This window comes from Hevea brasiliensis, unplaced genomic scaffold (genome assembly GCF_030052815.1).
Source record: "Hevea brasiliensis isolate MT/VB/25A 57/8 unplaced genomic scaffold, ASM3005281v1 Scaf322, whole genome shotgun sequence".
In the NCBI taxonomy this organism is placed as follows: domain Eukaryota; kingdom Viridiplantae; phylum Streptophyta; class Magnoliopsida; order Malpighiales; family Euphorbiaceae; genus Hevea; species Hevea brasiliensis.
The window spans coordinates 260-22,294 of NW_026614832.1; the positions used below are offsets into that span (position 1 = coordinate 260).

The 22,035-nt window shown below is 31.1% G+C and overlaps 2 protein-coding genes across 2 annotated transcripts; both read right to left on the bottom strand.

Annotated features, from left to right (window-relative positions):
* Positions 1 to 1,679: 1,679 nt before the first annotated feature.
* On the bottom strand, positions 1,680 to 2,417 carry LOC131177084 (receptor-like protein kinase At3g21340). The gene is made up of 2 exons (XM_058142075.1): positions 2,342 to 2,417; positions 1,680 to 2,257 (listed from the first exon to the last, which is right to left on the bottom strand). Exons 1-2 carry the CDS (start codon positions 2,415 to 2,417, stop codon positions 1,680 to 1,682), a joined length of 654 nt encoding a protein of 217 aa, XP_057998058.1.
* A 7,565-nt stretch (positions 2,418 to 9,982) lies between these two features.
* Positions 9,983 to 11,265, bottom strand: LOC131177085 (probable LRR receptor-like serine/threonine-protein kinase At1g51860). The gene is made up of 4 exons (XM_058142076.1): positions 11,184 to 11,265; positions 10,552 to 11,099; positions 10,121 to 10,354; positions 9,983 to 10,024 (listed from the first exon to the last, which is right to left on the bottom strand). Exons 1-4 carry the CDS (start codon positions 11,263 to 11,265, stop codon positions 9,983 to 9,985), a joined length of 906 nt encoding a protein of 301 aa, XP_057998059.1.
* Positions 11,266 to 22,035: the final 10,770 nt, after the last annotated feature.

The following is a 22,035-nucleotide window of genomic DNA, read 5'->3' on the forward strand; positions in this document are numbered from 1 at the left end:
AAATTAGTAAAAAATACAAAGCCAATAGACAATAACAATTTGGATTTTTCAAAATTTTAGGAGAGCCCAATGCCTCTCTTTGTCATAACGTGGCTCCGTCACTGCATCAGGCCAGATATCCTTCTTCATTGAACCCTTAACAACAAAGGCTCCAGTAGCAGCCTCCACATGTTGAATTTCATGAAGCTCTATGAATTTGGAACCTTCAAGTTTTTCCCCAAATCTTTTTTCTTCGCCTTTAATTCACAGCTGAAATGGAAGTTAGGAAATGATTAAATGATGGCTAGAATGGGCAGGGAAGAGATTTGGAGTGTCAAATTGATGCTGAAGATGCCATGGATAGGGGGGGACAGCACCCAGCAGGGTCCTTCATTTCTTGCTCCAATTCTTGTATTCTAAATGGGAAATTCAACAACACAGCTGGGTTAAAGAGAAAGGAGGGCGAGGGAAAAGTTTTTCCGAGAAAGAAAGGCAGGGATTTTGGCCAGATGGGCGGAATTTTTGAACGGCTCTCTCCTCCCCTGTTTCCCTTCGCCCCCACCCTCCCGTTTTTCTCTTCCTGTCCTTTTTTAGCACTTTTTGAGACTATCTAGATCTTTCTTAAATTATTATTATTATTATTATTATTATTATTATTATTATTATTATTATTATTATTTTCTAAATAATTCTTATTTAAATATTTCCCCTCTTTGATTAACTACAATAGTATAGTCCTTCCTCCAAATTTCAATACTTATTATCTTATTAATATTGTTATTTACACCAATGTAAGGGTGTGGAGGTTACGTTTCATAAGTATTAATTGGCAAGTCGTATAGTTGAACTCCAAATTAAAACCAGGCTAGAATCTATGATTTATTGAAGCATACACAAGCGACATTCATATATTTAAACCTATTCACCGAATACATATCTATATTTTGCACTTACAAGACTTCAGTACTGTTCAATAGTAGAAAACAATAATGACCAACAAATGAAGGAAAATAAAAAATGATACCACATGAGAAAGGTTTGGCAAGTAACTTGCCTTTGAAGCATGCGGCATATTAACTACAGAAAACACCTCCATGGCATTAAGAAGTGGTGGTAACGTAGAATTCTCTGCCGGCGATATTGTTACATTAGCTGAACCATTAACTTGAACCGGATATAATGACACCACATGGAACCTATCACTAGTATAATAGGGTGGAACATCAGTGGCAACCAATGTTTTGCTATCTATAAAAATCTCAACTTGGGCAATTGAATTTTCAGGAGATCTGTTAATTGGGTCGCTGAAATAGAGCACAAAGTAGGCCACTGCAGTTGTTTGAGTAGAAAAGTTGACAGATAAATAGATGGAGTCTGAGACATTTTTTGCTTGTATTGCAGTTTCCATAACAGGCCATGGGGGGTAATTTTCACCAATCATTGTGTCATCAACAATTCTGTCAGAGGCGATGTTGAGATATTCGGTCATTTCTTTCGACTTCCAAATTCGATTGAACCGATCTAGGTCGTGACTTAGTTGCCTATATCACACACCATGGTTAACCGATATTATCCAAATGGTAAGAAAGTTTCTTTTTTTGGGGAAATTTTATAAAAGTAAATGTAAAACTTTATACTATCAAGGATAATATTTATCTCTGCAACAATGTCAAACAGACAAGAATAGAACTAAATTAAACTCACTCAATAGTATTGTTTGCACCGTAATTGGTCCTGCTATGAAGAAGCAAAGCTGTCTTGTTCTCCATCAACCTGTAGGTATTCCTCATATCAATTGCTGTAGCTTCAAGGGAAGAAATGAATGGAATCCCATCGCCAATATTGTCCAAACACACTTGTGCACTATCTCTCTTGATCATGTAAATCATTTCATGGTAAACAGGCTCATTATTACTCGTAGAATTAGCTGTCACTGTTGCCCAAAAATTTCCATCTATCTCCAAATTGAAACTTGGAGGCTTGGAAAGGCCATCATAGTTGCCATAATAAAACCCTGCTCGAAACAGAAACTTGGTGTCCAATGGCGATGGCGATGGCGACTGCCGTAAATACAAGGGTAAGAAGTAGCAGTTCTTCTGGCCGTCAGGGAAATATCGCAGAGAGTTCATTGTGCTAAAATTTTGGCTGTATCTGAGTAGTTGGTTTTCTCCGGTGTACACAAATTTTTCATCGGTGAGCCATGAAATGGGACCATCAGGATTCCTCGTCGGTGTTTGGTTGGATGCTCCACAGTCAATCCTCAAGTCACTATAGCGTTCTGTTATACAGAAAGTTAATCAATTTCATTGTATAGATATCAGCATTTCCCTGACATGATTTTTTTTTCAGAATCGAAACTTACCTTGTGAAAAGGCCTGCAGGGAGATGGACAGGAGCACCACCAATATCATATTCAGAACCATCATCAATTCCTCCATTTGTAGGACAATAAATTAAAGAGTTAATTACTTGAGCTGAGAGATATCTATCCAAATACTTGCTGTCTTATATAATTGAGTCCTGCCTGCTAAAGCCAAGAAAGAGTTCAAAGGATATGTTTACAAATATTAATTATTCCCATTTTGAACATTTTCCATAGTTGTTTATGACATCAAATTTTTATTCTACCTAAAAATCTTTTTTTTTAACTTTTCTTTCGCCATTCCTGCCGGCCATAAAGATGCTAAAGCCAAGAAAGAGTTCAAAGGACATGCTTATGACTATTAATTATTATTCCCATTTTGGAAAATTTCCATAATTTTTTATGACTTCAAATTTTTATGCTGCTTAAAAATCTTTTTTTTTTTTTTTTTAACTTCACCTTTAGCGAAATCCATTAGTTTTAACAATAATGGATTTAATCATTAAGTACTAAATTATTCGATTTTCAAACAGTAGGGATGAACTCATAAATTTTCTCTAACTTAAGGGACATTTTGTAAAATACCCTGAATTTTAATTAGTTCTATAAATAAGGCCAAGATGACCTAGTAAATTCTCTTTATTTCTAGGGAATTGTAACTCAGTTGCGGCTTAAATTTGATAAATTCCCTTTCTTTAATGACAGTTTACATAAATATAACTGTGGGGAGATGGATTTTCAATATTTATTGAACTCTTGAATATTTACTTCTCTTTTTGAAGTCTCTGGGATGTTTCTTTCAGGGCTGCAGCTTCCCTAGTTTACAACAAGTCCTTATATCTGAATCAAGTGTATAATTGGTATGATTCATTTGAAAGACTTCTTTTCATTTTTTTCATAAGAAGGTAGCTGTTGGGAAATTACAAGTCTTGTTAATAATTTTTTTTTTTTTAAACTTCTCTAAACAAATGTTGAGTGCTGTAGAGTTTAAGTAATTCATCAGGTATATACAGAAGCAATTGAGTTTAAAGATAGTCATCAGTTGTCAGTAGCAAAAGGATTTAATCTGAGAAAAAGGAGGTCAAGAAATTGCTTATCCTAAAAATTTAAGCTTGTAAATATTCTTCAATACTTTCCTATTTCTGGATATTCAAATTTTTTATTGTGTTAAAAATTTGAGGAATAGTGTTTTTGATAAAAAGTTTGTCGCATTCCATACTAATATAATAAAGAATGTTAAGAAGGTCTGTCTCAGAAAAGTAAAATTATACGCGGTTTGATAATATACCTTCTTCAATGAATGAATAAAAACATCTCCATCAAATATATCTTAAAATAGATTTTGATCATCATCATAGAGTAGATTTGTTGCTAGTTTTATTAAGCAGGTCATAGATCAACTAAGATTAAAAAAATAATAATTTTCCATCTTTTTTTTTTTTCATTACATATAAAGGGGAGAGGGAAGTCAAAACTCTCTTAGGTTCAACATATATGCAACTATTATTGGGCTATACTCACCTTTGCAATAATTTGCCATCTCTTATTAACATATTTTAAGATGAAAAAATAACATAACTTTTTGATAAGTTCGTCAAAAACAAAAGTCCATTAGTGTTCAAACAATATGTTAGTTAAAATTATATAAAAATGTAGGCAAGGTGGTGCACAGGATGGAATATAAAAATTGTATATGGCCCCCCTACTACATCTTTGCAAGAACAGGATTTTTTTTTTTTTGGTCAAGTTTAGGACAAGACATGATGGGTAAATTTGCCACCTTTAAATCTGACACTAGTAAGTATTTTACTCTAATTTCCAATTGGCATGTGTCAATGTTGATAAGTATTAATTGGCAAGTCTTATAGTTGAACTCCAAAAACCAGGCCAGAATCATCATTTATTGAAGCATACAAAATTATATAAACTTATTCACTGAATCCATATCTATATTTTGCACTTACAAGACTTTATAACAGTTCAATAGCAGAAACAATAATGGATAACAAATGTAGGAAAACCAAACATGATACCACAAAGAGTTTTGGCAAGTATCCGACCTTGAACACATAGGGCATATTAACTACAGAAAACACTTCCATGGCATTAAGGAGAGGTGCCAATGTAGAATTCTTTGGACGTGAAATTGTTACATTAGCTGAACCATTAACCTGAACAGGATATAATGACACCGCATTGAACATACCAGTAATTACTGTTCAATAATAGGGCAGTGTGAAGCCCCTCACCCGTCTACAGTGTAGCCGAGCGAGGAGTGCCACATTCGGTGTCGGAGCACCCTATCTTATCTTATCATAGTCATTATAAATTTTTAATATCATTTAAAAACAAGTATTTCATATGTGAAATTTTTTTTTTATAACAATTTATTTCTGTAGATACCCGGGCAGAGCCTCCTCTGTTTAATTGGCGTCTGGCTGGTTCCACTAGTTACCTGTTAACAATAATTTCATATCTCTACATGTCATATCATGTCATTTTTGCACATACAATTTCAAGTTCATTCATTCATCTAGAAATTCATATGCAGAAATTCATAACTTTATTTACAATCCAAAATATGTAATTACAATTTTTATTTACATCACAAACTAGTAATTACATCATGATTATACACAATGAACCAAAATACTAGTCTATACATGGGCCCTACCAAAATACAAAAGACTGGTGAGGTGACTCTGGACTGTATGCAGATCTGGTCAACTGCGGTCAAAATACTACTGTGGTAGCTGCTGATCTCCAGTACCTACGCGATGGAAAATCCAATGCGCTAAGCAATTTGCTTAGTGGTGCATAATCTTAAAGCAGAATAACTAAATAATTTAAAATGACGATAATATGTTTAATTCCATAATTCTAGGTCAATGGCATATTTTATAATACTTTGGAATCAATATATTTATCAGGATCTTATCTATGCATATATTTCATTTTCAGTCTCCTTGAACTCATATCAGAGTCTTTGGAATCGTATCAGTGTATTTTATGTCATATTGGTGTATTTCATGTCATATCTGTATATTTGTGCTCAAGTAACCTATAACAAACTATAATGCTGGATACACGGGAGTATACAGGTTAGACAGCCATATGTTTACTTTGTATACATCTGTCAGGCACGAGGCTAGCTGTCAGGCATGAGGCCTGCTGTCAAGCTTGTAAAGCCAGAAATAAGGTTAGACACAATGGCCAATGGGTAGGCATATAGCTTGTAGAACAATCATATCAGACATTTATTATCAGTTCATGATTTGCTCTGTAAGCAGTACTGCTATCTATGGTCTCTAATTGGTATACCAATCGATCCAACTATATACATATAAGCCTAGGCATACTTTGAGCAAATTAGTACTATTAAGCACTTATAGTTTTGTTATTTCATGCTATGTACTATTAAGGGTTCATAACATGTTTTTATTTTACTTCATGTACTACCTATGCTTTATATCATTTCCATGTTATTATAATAGGAACATAGGTCCCAAGCACTTATTCGTATAACTTATGTATTTATCACTCTCATTATTTTATGTCATGTACTATACATATTTATAGTATTGTTATTTCATATATGATGGAAACATAGTTTCCAAGTGTATTTTCCTATGACTTATGTGTTTAGCAAACCATTTAGGTAAATTTACATTTTATGTATCAACTAATTTCATGTCACCTTGTAGTGGGAAAGTAGGTCCCACATACCTATTTCATGTAATTTAGCATGTAGAGACTTATTAGGGATAAGTTCTTACTAAAAACAATTTAATTCAATAACCTTTCTTTAGGTTCAGTTTCACTTGTTTGACTTTACATATCACGTTGAGCAATTACACATTATTACTTATTTTTTTGAAATGTACATATCACTTTATAGTGGGAAAATAGGTCCCACATACCCTTTCATGTGGTTTAGTGTTTAATGGCTTGTTAGGGTTAAATTCCTACCATAAGATAATTTATCTCATGGACCTTTCTTTGGTTTCAGTTTTTGTGTCTTACTTTTACCTATCCATATGATCAGTTTGTAGCCACTGTTTGGCCACACTTCCTTCATGGAAGTTGTTCCTCTATGTCTTATCTTTATTTTCCCTTTTGAATCATATCAATTTGATTTTTAGAACTCAAGTTATGGTCGGATAACCATAACTGACTCATTCCTAGATTCTGGTTCCTTAACTAGGCAACTTTTGGACTTAAATTTTACCTAATTAATGGAACAGGTTGCAGTCACTTTTAGGCATGGTGATCTTCATAAAAATTGTTGCCCTATTTCTTATGATCATTGAGAAATTTGTATCACAATTTTTCAACTTTTGTGATGACCTGGGTTCATGTACCCTGTGCCAACAGGGGCTTAGTTCAGGATAGCGAATGCATGTCACTTTTTGAGATTCTTAAATTCATAATTTGAGGATAGTTCCTGAAACAAAGTTGTAGCCCTATTTCTTAGGTTTTTGGAAAGGTATGGCTCATCTCAATTGAATTTTTCTAGTGGGATTTATGACTAAAAGATTGTTCTGGGGTCAAGTGAAGTTTGGTCAGATTGCAGGTTTTGATGCAGTGACTTATTCTAACTGTTTGACCTAGTTCTCTTATTTTTTGGGTTTTGGTCAAAACAACAATTTTGTAGGTCTGTATCTTGTGGACATTTTGTCACTAGTTTCATTACATTTGAGTTCTTGTAGACCAAGTTATGATTATTTTGCCAAAACTGGTCGGGTGAGGTTAGGTCTAGCAGTTTCTGGGTAACCTAATTCGGGGCAGTTTTGTGACCCAAATTGGACCAACAATTTGGTTTGGTTTTTGGCATTTCTGAGTTTAGTGGTCTTCATGAAAATTGTAGCCCTATATCTAAGCTTTCCAATGGTATCAAATTCAGGTCATTTGGACCAGTGTAGAGGGAGTTATGACCAAATGAACATGTACTGTTCATTTGGTCATTTTCTGGGTTTAGTGCAGGGTAATCTAGATTTAGGCAGTATTTAGGTCAAGTTTTGGACATAATTTAAGCATGGTTTCTTCATGAAAAATGGGCTATTTTGGGTTTAGTTTCACCTCCAATTGGCTTCATACCAATTGGAGTCACATATTGTCAGTTATGGTTCAAAACTCATGCTAGACTCATTGAGTCCCAAAACCTGCAGAAAATAAGCACTCCCAATTTCAATTTCCTCCATCTTCCTTACTTCAATTGGCATGCATAGCACTTGTATAAGCAACAATCTCAACTCAACCAAGTCAATTTCAAGCATTTACATAAAGTCCCCACATCATATACATAAACCCTAATTCCAATCACCCACTTTGCACAAACTCAACTCTTTTACACTTCTTATCATATCAACTATTCAAACATCTTTATGGAACCATTTTTCATCATTTAAAAACAGCAAACCTCACAAGATTCATGGCTGTCAAAATTAGGGTTCTTCAATTTCTTTTTATTTATTTTCATTTTAATGGAATACTCACTCATCTCATCATTCTTAGAAGATTTAAAGAAGAGAGAGAGTGGTATTTTTGCACTTACCTTGTGACTCAACTTGCAAACTTCAATTTCTCTTCTTCAAATGGGTATCTAAAGCTTCCTTATGGAGTGGGGAGAATTATTTGTGAAGAGAGCTATGGGTTTTGATGGGTAAATGAAGAGGAAATCAAGCTTTAAGCTTGATAACAATGGTGGGGAGGGAGAGACCAAGGGAGACGGCAAGGAGAGAGAGAGAAGAGGAAGAAGAAGATGATTGGTGGGGTTTTGTCTCTTGTGGGTATTTATATATATATATACATTTATGTGTACTTAAATTTTTTTTTAAATTTCATAAGCCTTTTTTTTTTCTTTTCTTTTCTTTTCTTTTCTTTTCTCATTTTCCAATTCATTTCATAAATTTTTAATTTATGTTAATTATTTTATTCTCTCAATTTTTAATTTGACATTTAAGTCAAAATTTACCTATGGGGGGTGAAATGACCAAAATGCCCTTCAGGATGCATATCGGGTTATTTTTATTATTTTTGTATCAATTAATAAATTCTCTAAATTTTATTTTATTTTCTCTAACTTTTCTTTAACATCTTTAATGTCATTTTTACCTAAATAAACCTTAAAATTGGGTCCTATATTTATTAAATTTTTCTTTACATTTATTTCATTAATTTAGGTCTCTTCACTATAGTTTAAGTGTAGTTTTAGACATTCTGACTGTCCGAACAAACATTAGTCGCTGTAACAGTAGAATGTACAGACTACCTACGGTGAGAGTGTTACAGGTGGAACATCAGAGGTTTCACGACCACTCGAAATGGACCGCACTAGGACTTGGGTCAACATAAGGCTTTCGAAGCCCATAGTAAGCCTAATTATTTCTAGCCCAAACATAAAGCTCATAAATGTAGTCCACTTTGAATAAAACAAACAGTCAAATTTTGGCCATAAATTGGACTACCCAATAGGGAGCTTTAACTCGTCCGACCTTTAAATCAATAAAACAATAATATAGAGAACTCAACTCACCATCATAATTCTCAAAGCAAATAAATAACCAAATGGGAGCTCTGCTTCCTCATCCAAAGAAATGCTCATCTCATACATCCAAGCATATCCACATAAATAAGTTTATAATTCCAATAAATTTAGTTATAGCAACCCAAATAAGAATATTACGCTACCGGTACATGCGAGGCTCTAAAATTTGAAACAAGGATAATAAAAACACAATAAAGCTTTTTTGGTAAACCTGCTAGAAAGAAGGCATGTTACTTTCAACAAATCCACCTATCACCTATGGAAAAAATAGTTGAAAAGGGGTGAGTGTTTGACTTATAGAGTAAGATATTAATTTAAATATAATTTCTATAACTATCTAAACCTAATGCATTCCTATGTATAAAATGAAACATACACACATAATTTCAAACAATTCAAACAATATTTGTACAAAAAAATAATTTGAAGCACTCACACACCCATGTTTTACATCAACATATCTACATATGGGAGCCAATCCCCTATATAACTTTCTTAATTCCAATACCTGCCAGCGATGTTAACTTAAGCTGTACTTTCTCTTAATAATCTAAGTACAGGGGTCAACAAGATCAACTTAAAGACACACTCACCCTGACTTATCCATATATAAGGATCGAGTCCAAGCGAGTCAAGCTCCAGCCGTGACTACCCGTACTACCTATATTCATATTCACATAACACACACGCCAACATGCACACAACTCAAAATTACCTTAAAGCGGCATCAACAACAATTTCATCAATAAAATATGCAACACAAAGGCGTACCTAGCATTTAACTACATATATATATAAGTGAATGCATGAGTATGCCTTGAATATATAATAATAATATTGAAATTATAAATAAAATTAATATCTACTCACTGATTATCCAAATGTCATTGGGGCGGCTAAGAAAATGAAGAATGTTGACTTGGATCATCTGAACAATCATATTCAAGAAATTTATCAATATTAACTCAAAACAAAGAACCAAAGAACCTAAGACACACTAAGTTTATGCCGAAAATTCGACAGAATTTTTTCTGTACCTAAGACCTACCCAACCTGTAAAATAACTCAACTAACACTTTTCAATCCAAAAGGCCTCAGGCCCACAACACAATAACTCCACAATCCCTCTTCTGGGCCTGTCAAACCAATCAATTTCCACATAAAATAATTATTTAAAAATTTAGGACGTTACAAGAGGCACCCAACTTTTGGCTGTCTATAAAAATCTCAACCTGGGCAATTGAATTTTCAGGATATCTATTAATTGGCTCCTTGAAATAGAGCACAAAGTGGGCTACTGCAATTGTTTGAGTAGAAAAGTTGACAGATAAATAGATGGAGTCTAAGACAATTTTTGCTTGTATTGCAGTTTGCATAACAGGCCATGGAGGGTAATTTTCGTCCATCATTGTGTCATCAACGATTCTGTCATAGACAATGTTGAGATATTCTGGCATTTCTTTCGACTTCCAAATTCGATTGAGCCAATCTTAGTCGTTACTAATTTGCCTATATCATACACCATGGTTAACCAATATTATCCAAATGGTAATTAAGTTTTTTTTTTTTTAATTTATAAAAATAAATGTAAAACTATATCAAAAATAATATATTTCTATGCAACAATTCCAAACAAACACGAAGAGAACTAAGTTAAACTCACTCGATTTGCACCATAATTCATCCTGCTATAAAGAAGCAAAGCTCTCTTGTTCTCCATCAACCAGTAGGAATCAATTGTTGTAGCTTCAAGGGAAGAAATGAATGGAATCCCATGGCCGACATTAAACAAACACGCTTGTACACCGTCTCTCTTGATCATGTAAATCATTTCATGGAAAACAGGCTTATTATTACTTGTAGAATTAGTTGTCACTGTTGCCCAAAAATTTCCTTCCATCTCCAAATTAAAACTTGGAGGCTTGGAAAGGCCATCATAGTTGCCATAATAAAACCCTGCTCGAAAAAGAAACTTGGTGTTTGATGGCGATGGTGATAAATATAAGGGTAAGAAGTAGCAGTTCTTCTGGCCGTCAGGGAAATATCGTATTGAGTTCATTGTGCTAAAGTTTTGGCTGTATCTTAGTAGTTGGTTTTCTCCAGTGCATGCAAAATTTTCATCGGTGAGCCATGAAACATTGAGACCATGAGGATTCCTCGTCGGCTTTTGGCTCGATGCTCCACAGTCAATCCTCAAGTTACTATAGCGTTCTGTTACACAGAAAGTTAATAATTTTCATTGTATAGATATCAGCATTTCCCTGACACTTTTTTCTTTTCAAAATCGAAACTTACCTTGTGGAAAGGCTTGCAGGGAGATGGAGATGGATGGGAGCACCACCAATATCATAGTCAGAACCATCATCAATCCCTCCATTTGTAGAACAAATATGAAAGAGTTAATTTCTTTGAGCTGAGCAAATATAATTTTATCTGGCCTGAAGATTCTAAAGCAAAGAAAGAGAACCAAGGATTCTTATCACTATTAATTATTTTATAACTTCAAAATTTATGCTACATAAAAAATCCTCTTTTTTTTTGTCACTTTTTCTTTGGTGGGAAAAGTTTATGGGTAAAGAGGTATCTCTTTCCTAGGGCAACAAAAGCCTACTAAATAATGGAGATTTATAGCAGGGCTTATGTATTACCCACCCACAAGGAACTAAAATAGGAGCTTTTGTCATTCCAACTCGAGATTGGGTTCATCAAAAGCTAAATTCTTAATCACTGCGCCCATCCTTTATGGTTTGTTTGTTTTTTTTTTTTTTAACCTTTAGCTAAATCTTTTAGTTTTGAAAATAATGTATCTTTTTTTTTAACGGATTCAAACATTAAGAGTAAATTATTTTTATTTTTTGGATTTAGTTTGACAAAAAAGTTGTCAAGAAATTGCTTGTCCTAAAAATATTGGCTCATAAATTAAGGTCCTAATAAATGTAAATTATTAAAAAACCAATCTAGCTAAAGAATCAAGCTTGTAATTGAGGTCTAAAAATTGATAGAAGAAACCAGTTCATTTAAATGCTCAAGTTTATAATTGGAGGTCTAACATACCCTCTCACACTATGCTTATTGTTACACAGAAAGTTAATGATTTTCTTGTTGTATAGATATCAGCATTTCCCTGACATAATTTTTTTTTTTCCTTTTTAGAATCGAAACTTAACTTGTGAAAAGGCCTGCAGGGAGATGGATCAGAGCACCACTAATATCATACTCAGAACCATCATCAATTCCTCCATTTGTAGAACAAATATGAAAGAGTTAATTACTTGAGCTGCGTAATATCTATATAATATATAAATGTGTGAACAGGAAATATTGATTTTACTCAAATTGCCTTTTATTATTTATAATATTCACACTCATATTTTTTATTATTTAATTTAATTTTACAATTTATATAAATTTAAAATTTTTAAGACTTAAAATTTAATTATCTAAATAATTTCAGATTTTATATAAATCTAAAATTCTTAATCGTACTTGTATTTAAATTTTACTTAATTAAAATTTTATAAAAATACCTCCATGATTTATAGTATTTATAAAAATAAGAAGGTATTTTATTTATATAAATTACTTTTTTAATTAATCATAATATATTTTTATCTCTATCTTATGATTATTTATGTAAAAATATTTTAATACAATTATGTTTAAATTTACATAAATAAACAACAGAATAAATTAATTTTTGCTAGCCAAACATATGAATTCTTTTATAATGTTTTTGAAGTTTTCTTTTAATTTAATTTCTTATAAGTTCATTTCAAAAATATCTCATATAAAATAAATTTATTTTTTTTAATTATAGATATATTTCTAAAATTCTTAATTATTGCATTAACATGTGAGTTAGTTCTAATTAAAATTGAATTTACTATAAATCCTATGTAAATACTAATACATTTATTGATAAGCTTTCCATATATATATATATATATATATATATATATAGAAGGAAAAATATTTAATTAGTATGTAATAAATAATAAAATTATATGAATATATAATTTTTAAATAATATATAATTACATACAAAGCATATACAATAAATTATATATATGAGAAAAAAATTAAATAGATAAATATATTACTTAAAAATTAAAAATTAATATAATATGTTAGGCTTGAGTGTTTAATTATAAAATTAATATAATTAATTGAATGATTGAAATTTATAATACTGATTTTTTATTTTAAAATAATACATTATTAAAAGTTTAGAAAATGCTAATGTGTGTACATATAAAAAATAGTGATTTTAAAATCTTTTAATACTATACTCTTATTGTAGCATAGCAAATAGTAAACACGTATAAAAAGAATTTGGAATCATATTTTGAATATAGAATTTTTATTTCAATTAAATAAATTTATATTTAAATATAAACTTAAATTGATATTTTGATTTTAAAATAGTCTAATTTTCTTATGAATATAAGCATTACATCATTTAATAAAATTTTTATTTACTTAGATTCAATAACTTTCTTTGTTGAAATTTGATGTTTACTTTTAAAAAATAATTATAAAAAATTTAATTTAAAAATATGATATAAGTTAGTTTGACAAGGTATTTTATTGTAAATCGAATAATTATCCATACATTTTTTAATATAATCATTCTAATTAAAAATAATAATATATTAACGTTAGTGTCTTTTATTCTATTAGCATTGATTTTTTATTTTTTATATAAAAAGGAAATTTTAGTTATTAATTTATTATTTATAAATAATTTATTAGTATTAATATATTTATCAATATTATTTTTAAAGTTTTTCTCTATATCATAAGAAAATATAAAACTATGTAAAATATCATATATCAAATAAAAATCAATAATATTAATACTTATTGATAAGAGTCCATAAATAACTTTATCAAATAAAATTAAAAAATCGAATAAAAAATAATTAGAAATTTAACTTTATATGAAATTTTTGATTATATTGACTATTTAGATTAACGAGAAAGATAAAGTTAAGTGCAATAAAGTAAACTATTAAATATGTAAATTAAACTAAATATGGCAACTAATTAAAATTAAAGTAATAAAGATGCAATTGTATCTAAGAAGGCAAAATAAAACTAACAAGATATTTCTCCAATTAGCTTAATTAATGGATATTGTATATTTGAAGGGAACTAATTTTTAAGGGTTTGTTCACTTATAGGAAATTGGAATAGTTTTCTAGAAATGTTTTCTAAGAAAACTAGAAAATTATTTTTCTAAAGTTTAACTAAAATTTGGAATTGTTTTCCTTTATAACAAAAGTCCTATTTTCCCACTGTTTTCCAAATAGAAAACAATGATTTTTCTATAATCAAAACAATAACATTTCATAATCAAAATTAAATAATTATTTTGGAAAATTTTTATTTATAATGATAAAGAAATTAATTATATTATTATAAAATAAATGAATAACAAATAGTAAAATAATTTTAATAATAAAATGTGTTTTAAATATATTTTATGATCATTTATTTATTTTAATTATGAAAGATATGAATAATTTTTAAATTTCTAAATTAGAAAACCGTTCTACTATTGAGGAGGTGACTATGTTTTCCACATTTTTCCTTATTTTTCGTAGAAAATGAAAAGTAGAATTTTGTTAGAAAATAGAAAATGAAAAACAGAAAACTATTTTCTACAAGCAATCAGGCACTAAATATCTTATATTCTCTTTCAAGTATTCAAAGAAGTGTTTTAACTAAATTAATTCCGACTTTCATTGCTTTTGACTTAATTAAAATCCATTAAATTTTGTAATTAATTTTTGAAAAACATAAAAAAAATTTTAGTTCACCTCTACATTTGAAATTTCAAGTCCTAAAACTTGATTTTCTATCATTAATTTCTACTTTTCAGTCCATCAATAAATGATTTAAAGCAATAGGTAGTGCCTACAATAGCTTTGTTGTTGTATCCTTTGATGTTTGTATCTCTGTCCAAGTTTTTTCATTTAGCATGCCAATGTCCATGACGAGTGTTTTGGGAAGACCTATTGGTTGGAGTTTAGTTGACGATGCTCATGCTACGTTTTTCTTAAAGCATTTTTAATTAATAAAATTATCATTCATAAAAAATATTGAGAGAGGCCTAACACAAAGTATAGAAAATAAGTCTCAAGGATTAAAATCAAAGAACAATAACTATTTCATTAAAGGGCTGTTTGGTTTAGCTATTGGATACAACTAATAGTTAATGACTAATAATTGATAGCTGATAGTGGCTGATTTATATTAAATGTTTGATAAAATTTTATCTAACTGTTGTTGCTGGTGTATAAAATGACTAATAGGGGTATATGTATTATATAATTTGTTTTATTATTGAAATAAAAGTATAATTATTAATTTGTATTATCATATAATTTATTTTATTATTCAAATAAATACATAATAATTATTTTATTAATAGATAAATCTATAATTATTAATTAATTATATCATATCATTTATTTTATTATTCAAATAAATATATAACTTGTAATGGGCTATAACATAATTATTTTATTATTAAAATAGATAAATAAAAATTAAATAATATAAGAAAATATGGGTAACATACATTTCTAATAATATAGAAATATATTACGAGAGAGGTTAAAGTGGTCTTGTTATCTTGAAACCGTAACAGCTGATTGAGAATAACTCTAATTTCATCACTTTTTGAAATGCAACAGTTCAAGAGTTGTATCAACTGAACAACAACGTTTGGCATTTTTAACAAACAGATTTGGAGTGGCTCTTGGATATGAAACCTCCATCAGCAACCTCAAACCTCTAATCCAAATACTAAGTAAAATCAGATTAATACCATAGTAAAAATAAAGTATTGCATCGTAACTCAAAAATCTAGGCAATCTTACTCACTCATGTTCAAGATTACAAAGAAATCTATAAAGAAAATAGCAAATAAATTGAAATAAACTAAGAACCGAAGTACCCAAATGAAAATTTCAATTCTGTTGACGAAATTTGCATTGAAACCCACTTGTTGCTGAGAAGAATCTAAAATTTTTAAGCTGTCGTCAATTTTTTGCTAAAGTAATCAAAAAAATTTTCAAGGTTTTCTCTTTCTTTCCCTTGTAAATAAAACCCAAAATAAGATGCTTTTATACTTACAAAATAGAAACCCTATTAGGTAAAGTACAGCATTATGAGTTTGGAGAAAAATCCACGCCAAAATGTTGAGCTGGACAAATTTTTAATTTACATGACCTTATGTAATTGCATTGATAGGGAGCATTTATTTTATTTTGTTTTAATAGAAATATTTATTAGTTATCCAATTTCAATTAAGATTAGTTATTTTCCTATTCTATCTAGATTTTCTATTGTATTTATGTTTATCTAAAACTCCTACATAACAGTTATCTTATTCTAATTAGTTTAAGATTATTAAACCCTATAAATACCCCCATTACATTCAGATTTTGTAACTTTATTTATTTCTTAACCCTATAAATACCCCCATTATATTCAGATTTTGTAACTTTGTTTATTTCTTCAATTTTGAATGAAGCTTATTTGCTTACTTTTATCTCGTTCTTCTAGAGGTTTTTAATTAAACCTTTGTTGTTCTTTAGAGATCTGTTCTTGTGATAACCTCTACATGCTACACACTGAATCAAGTGGTATTAGAGCAAGGATTTCACCCTCATTACGATGGCCAATGCTAGTGGTGGTGGTTGCAATCAACTTCATGATGGTGATTAGGTTACTAGCTGTTTGAAGAGCAATTGAAGAGCAGTGAACTCTATGACAGAGATTATGCTATAATTACAAGAGATTCAAAAGCAATTGTACACTAGGGCGAATGTTGGTGAAAGTAGGAATCAAGTACTTATTCAAGCCGGTGGAGCTGACCCCGGTAGAGCTAAACTTGATCCTGTTCTCTTCAACCCTAAAAGAAGAGCTATGATGGAGGATGATATAAGCGACAATGAGGAGATGGGCTTCGGGTATGTTGCATGCCAAGGACAAGGAAGAGGTGGCCGAAATTTCCAACAAAACCATAGGAGGGATGATGAGTTCAAATTGAAGATGGATGTCCCTTCCTTTAGTGGAGATCTTGACATTGAAGGTTTTCTTGAGTGGTTGACTGAGGTGGACCATTTCTTTGAGTATGATTAAATTTTGGAGGAATGAAAGGTAAAATTGATGGCTTATAGATTAAAGAAATGAGCTTTCATATGGTCGGATTGATTATAAGAGACAAGGAGGTGAGAAGGGCGCAATCCAGTTACTACATGGAGGAGAATGCAACAATTATTAAGGGGTAGATTTTTACATCCATATTATGAACAATATTTATTTGAAGCTTACCAAAATTGTTTACAGGGAAATAAGAGTGTCAATGAATATATCGCTGAATTTTTAAGATTGGTAATAAGAAATCACTTGTCCAAAAGTGATAATCAACAAGTAGCACGATATTTGAGGGGATTGAAACCTTCAATTCGTGATAAAATTAGAAAGAGGCAAGGAACTTAGCCTTGAAAGCTGAGATAATGTTACGGGACCAAATTTATTATCCCATATATGACAGAGATGACCCCTACTAAAAAGGAGGAAACCTTACAAGATGTTTCTTTGGGTGGTAATGTGGAGATAACTAAAAATCCTGCAAGTATCAATAATAAAGCCAGCAGTTTTAACCCTCCAAAGACAAATAATCCTTATGCTAAGCCCATTCTAGTCAAATGCTATAAATGTAATGAGATGAGACATAGGTCTAATGAATGTCCAAACAGGAAATCTATCAACATCATTGAAAAACATGATGATGATGACGATAAAATCTATTGTGGACTTGATGGAGAGGATGAAGAGGAAGATTGTGAACAAGATGAATCATAATGCTTGATGAGGAGGTCAATGTTCATATAAAAGATTGAAGACAAATCATTAAAAGATTTTGTAGAACAAAGGGATCATCTTGAATTTGAATTTGACACTTTTACAATGCCTTTTGCTATGGTAGATGATAAAGAGTTTGAAGAGAGTGTCATGGGGAAAGAAGAAAATCAAGCCAAGAAGATTTCAATGAAGATTGAAATTTTCTCTAACAATTTTCCTAGTGTTTTTGTTGATTTTATTTGTCCAAATGAGTCTAAGCATGTGAAGGAAGATGCAAATTTTCTCAATCAAGCCAATCTTGTTGATACCATTCAAGAAAAAGATACGATGTTTTCTTCTAATGGAGATTTTGATTCATCAACACTTTAAAATTCGAGGCCAAATTTATCTCAAGTAGAGGAGAACGGTGTGGGAGATAATTATTCCATTATTATTCAGTCCATAAATTAAAATTCGAGGTCGAATTTTCTCGAAAGTGAGGATGAATGAAGCGGAGCATTTATTTTATTTTACTTTAATAGAAATATTTATTAGTTATCCAATTTCAATTCGGATTAGTTATTTTCCTATTCTATCTAAATTTCCTATTGTATTTATATTTATCTAAAACTCCTAGATAATACTTATCTTATTCTAATTAGTTTAGGATTATCAAACTCTATAAATACTCCCATTATATTCAGATTTTGTAACTTTGTTTATTTCTTCAATTTTCAATAAAACTTCTTTGCTTACTTTTATCTCTTTCTTCTTGAGGTTTTAGATTAAACCTTTGTTGTTCTTTACAGATTTGTTCTTGTGACAATCTCTACACGCTACACGCTGTGTCATGCATGCCTCGATTACAAGAGATTATGTAACTATATGCTTCAAATAGACTGCAAGAATTTGTGCTGGTTCTTTTGTCAAGCTTGCAATTACATAAGCTGGAAGACAGAGTATTTGCCCTCATTTAATTTTTCTTCATAGCTCTATGAACTTCAAATCAACAAATATTTTTCTTTAAGTATCTCCAAAAAACTTTTATACTTGAATTTAACCTAAAAGGAAAGAAAAACACAAATCAAATACAAGATTATGGAAATATAGAAAATTAAATAAAAATAATAATTAAAAGAATATAAAGTAACTATTTAGTATTTACTAAGGCAAAATAGATGCAAAATGAGTCCTAAATGCCTATAGAATCTGAACGCATCACTTTGCTTTAAATTTTTCCTATTCTGACTAAAATTCAATGAAATTCATGAAACTCAATGCTTATACAAAACTACATTAAAAACTCATGAGAATTAACTAAAATCTAATTAATCAGTGATAAAACAAATGCAAAAAAACGCCAAAATTATCAGCACTTCAACTAGGTCAACCAATTTGGTAATAATATAACACCTGCAACTGATAACTAGAGGTGAAAAACTGGTTGATTTTGTTGATATATATGCATCCATCACTGGATTATGCCCACCGCTGAACATAATTTAGGATGAAAAAGTAACATAGCTTTTTGACGCGTTTGGCAAAACGAAATTCCATTTTGAGCGCAAACAATATGTTAGTTAAAATTATATAAAAATGTAGGCAAGCTGGTGCACAGGATAGACTAACTAAATCTATGATCGCCCGCTACATCTTTACTAGAATAAGAATTTTCTTTTATCAAGTTTAGGACAAGACATGATGGGTAAAATTGCCGCCTTAAATCTGACACAATTAAGTATGTAACTATAATTTCCAATTGGCATGTGTCAATGTTGATAAGTACTAACAGGCAAGTCTTATAGTTGAACTCAAAAAATCAGGCCAGAATAATCATTTATTGAAGCATACACATGCTACATACATATATTTAAACTCAATTCACTGAATACATATCTATATTTTTGCACTTACAAGACTTTAGCACTGCTTAATGGCAGAAAACAATAATGGCTAATAAATGAAGGAAAGTAAAAAGTGATGCGACAAAGTGGTTCGGCAAGTAACCTGCCTTGGAAGCATGAAGCATATTAACTACAGAAAACACCTCCATGGCATTAAGGAGTGGTGGCAATGTAGAATTCTCTGCAGGCGATATTGTTACATTAGCTGAACCATTAACCTGAACTGGATATAATGACACCGCATGGAACATGCCAGTAATTATTGTTCGATAGTAGGGTGGAACGTCAGTGGCACCCAATTTCTGGCTATTTATAAAAATCTCAACTTGGGCAATTGAATTTTCAGGATATCTGCTAATTGGGTCCCTGAAATAGAGCACAAAGTAGGCTACTGCAGTTGTTTGTGTAGAAAAGTTGACAGATAAATAGATGGAGTCTGAGCCATTTTTTGCCTGTATTGCAGTTTGTATAACAGGCCATGGGGGGTAATTTTCACCACTCATTGTATGATCAACGATTCTTTCATCGACAACGTTGAGATATTCCGGCATTTCTTTCGACTTCCAAATTCGATTGTACTCATCCAGGTCGTGAATTAGTTGCCTAACATACACCGTGGTTAACCAATATTATCCAAATGGTAATAAGTTTTTTTTTTTTTTTTGAAAAATTTATAAAAATAATAAGCGTAAAACTTTATACTATAAAGGATAATATTTTTTTGTGCAACAATGCCAAACAGACATGAATAGAACTAAATTAAACTCACTCAATAGTATTGTTTGCACCATAATTGATCCTGCTATGAAGAAGCAAAGCTGTCTTGTTCTCCATCAACCGGTACATATCGTCCCCAAACATGACCGTAGCTTCAAGGGAAGAAATGAATGGAATCCCATCACCAATACGTTCCAAACACACTTGTGCGCTACCTTTCTTGATCCAATAAATCATTTCATGATAAACAGGCTCATTATTACTCGTAGAATTAGTTGTCACTGTTGCCCAAAAATTTCCATCTATCTCCAAATTAAAACTTGGAGGCTTGGAAAGGCCATCATAATTGCCATAATAAAACCCTGCTCGTAACAGAAACTTGATGCCCGATGGTGACGATGATGATAAATATAAGGGTAAGAAGTAACAGTTCTTCTGGCCATCAGGGAAATATCGTAGAGAGTTCATCGTGCTAAAGTTTTGGCTGTATCTGAGTAGTTGGTTTTCTCCAGTGTAAGTGAAATTTTCATCGGTGAGCCATGAAACAACGCGACCATCAGGATTCCCTATTGGCGTTCGGTGGGATGCTCCACAGTCAATCCTCAAGTCAGTATAGCGTTCTGTTAATTGCACAGAAAGTTAATCATTTTCATTGTATAGATATCAGCACTTCCCTGACATTTTTTTCTCTTCAGAACCGAAACTTACCTTGTGAAAAGGTGTCACGACTCAAAATTCTGAACCGTGACCAGCGCATAATTTAAGTATTCTTAAATTATGCAAGCCTTATCAGAGTATCTTAAATGAATATATTGTCACTTACTAATCCCAAAAATAGACAAAATCCAAATAGACAAAATGCTGAATAAACATCATAAATATCCCATAAGTAAACTGCGGAGTCTCTACAGATTTCAATAAAAACTTAAACTGTTCAATAACTCAAACTAATTATTAGCCCGAGAAAACACGAATTCGGGCATACCATGAGAACAAATCAAAGTTGTCCCTCTCCAGAAAATGGTCTGAATATTTGGATCAGCTGCAGAATTCTACTGATCCAAAATGGATAATGCATGAGAAAACGTGGTTTGAGCTAGATGCTCAGTGAATAATAATTATAGCACACAACGGAATAGGAACAGGTAGACGCTTGATTAATTTCACAATAATTTTTCTATTCAATAAAATCATGTTCATGCTGTCAAAATCATTAATAAAATAACTTCATAAAACATATATATAAAAGAAATTCATTCAATAAAAAATTTATGGTACAGTGCACCAGGGTGATGATACCCCACATCACCAAAGGCCAGATGGTAAGCGCGCTACCAGATATCAGATACCTTCCTCCTCCTTCACAGATATCAATGCATATGATACTAATGCAAACCATAAACTGCAATGATGCATGACTCGACAATGCAACTTAATACCGTGATAGTCCACACTGCGGGGCGGATAATGTAAATGACATCGGGCACAGGTACCAATTCAAAATAGAAAATCAATTTGTACAAATCAATCAAAATCAATAAAAACTTTCAGATAGCAAATAATAACTGATAGTGCAATTCCAATAGTATATTTCAATAGTTTCAGAGAGTCAATAAAATCAAATCAATCTCAAATCAATTCAGTAACACATCGGTAAATTTTATAGT

What these genes read in the sequence shown, in the direction of transcription:
- LOC131177084 (XM_058142075.1), bottom strand. Translation starts at nt 2,417, where the DNA reads ATGGAGGAATTGATGATGGTTCTGAATATGATATTGGTGGTGCTCCTG. An exon ending in CCTGCAGGCCTTTTCACAAG is followed by an intron (nt 2,258 to 2,341) that starts GTAAGTTTCGAT and finishes TCTGTATAACAG; the next exon opens with AACGCTATAGTGACTTGAGG.
- LOC131177085 (XM_058142076.1), bottom strand. Translation starts at nt 11,265, where the DNA reads ATGGAGGGATTGATGATGGTTCTGACTATGATATTGGTGGTGCTCCCA. An exon ending in CCTGCAAGCCTTTCCACAAG is followed by an intron (nt 11,100 to 11,183) that starts GTAAGTTTCGAT and finishes TCTGTGTAACAG; the next exon opens with AACGCTATAGTAACTTGAGG. An exon ending in TGAATTATGGTGCAAATCGA is followed by an intron (nt 10,355 to 10,551) that starts GTGAGTTTAACT and finishes CGAATTTGGAAG; the next exon opens with TCGAAAGAAATGCCAGAATA.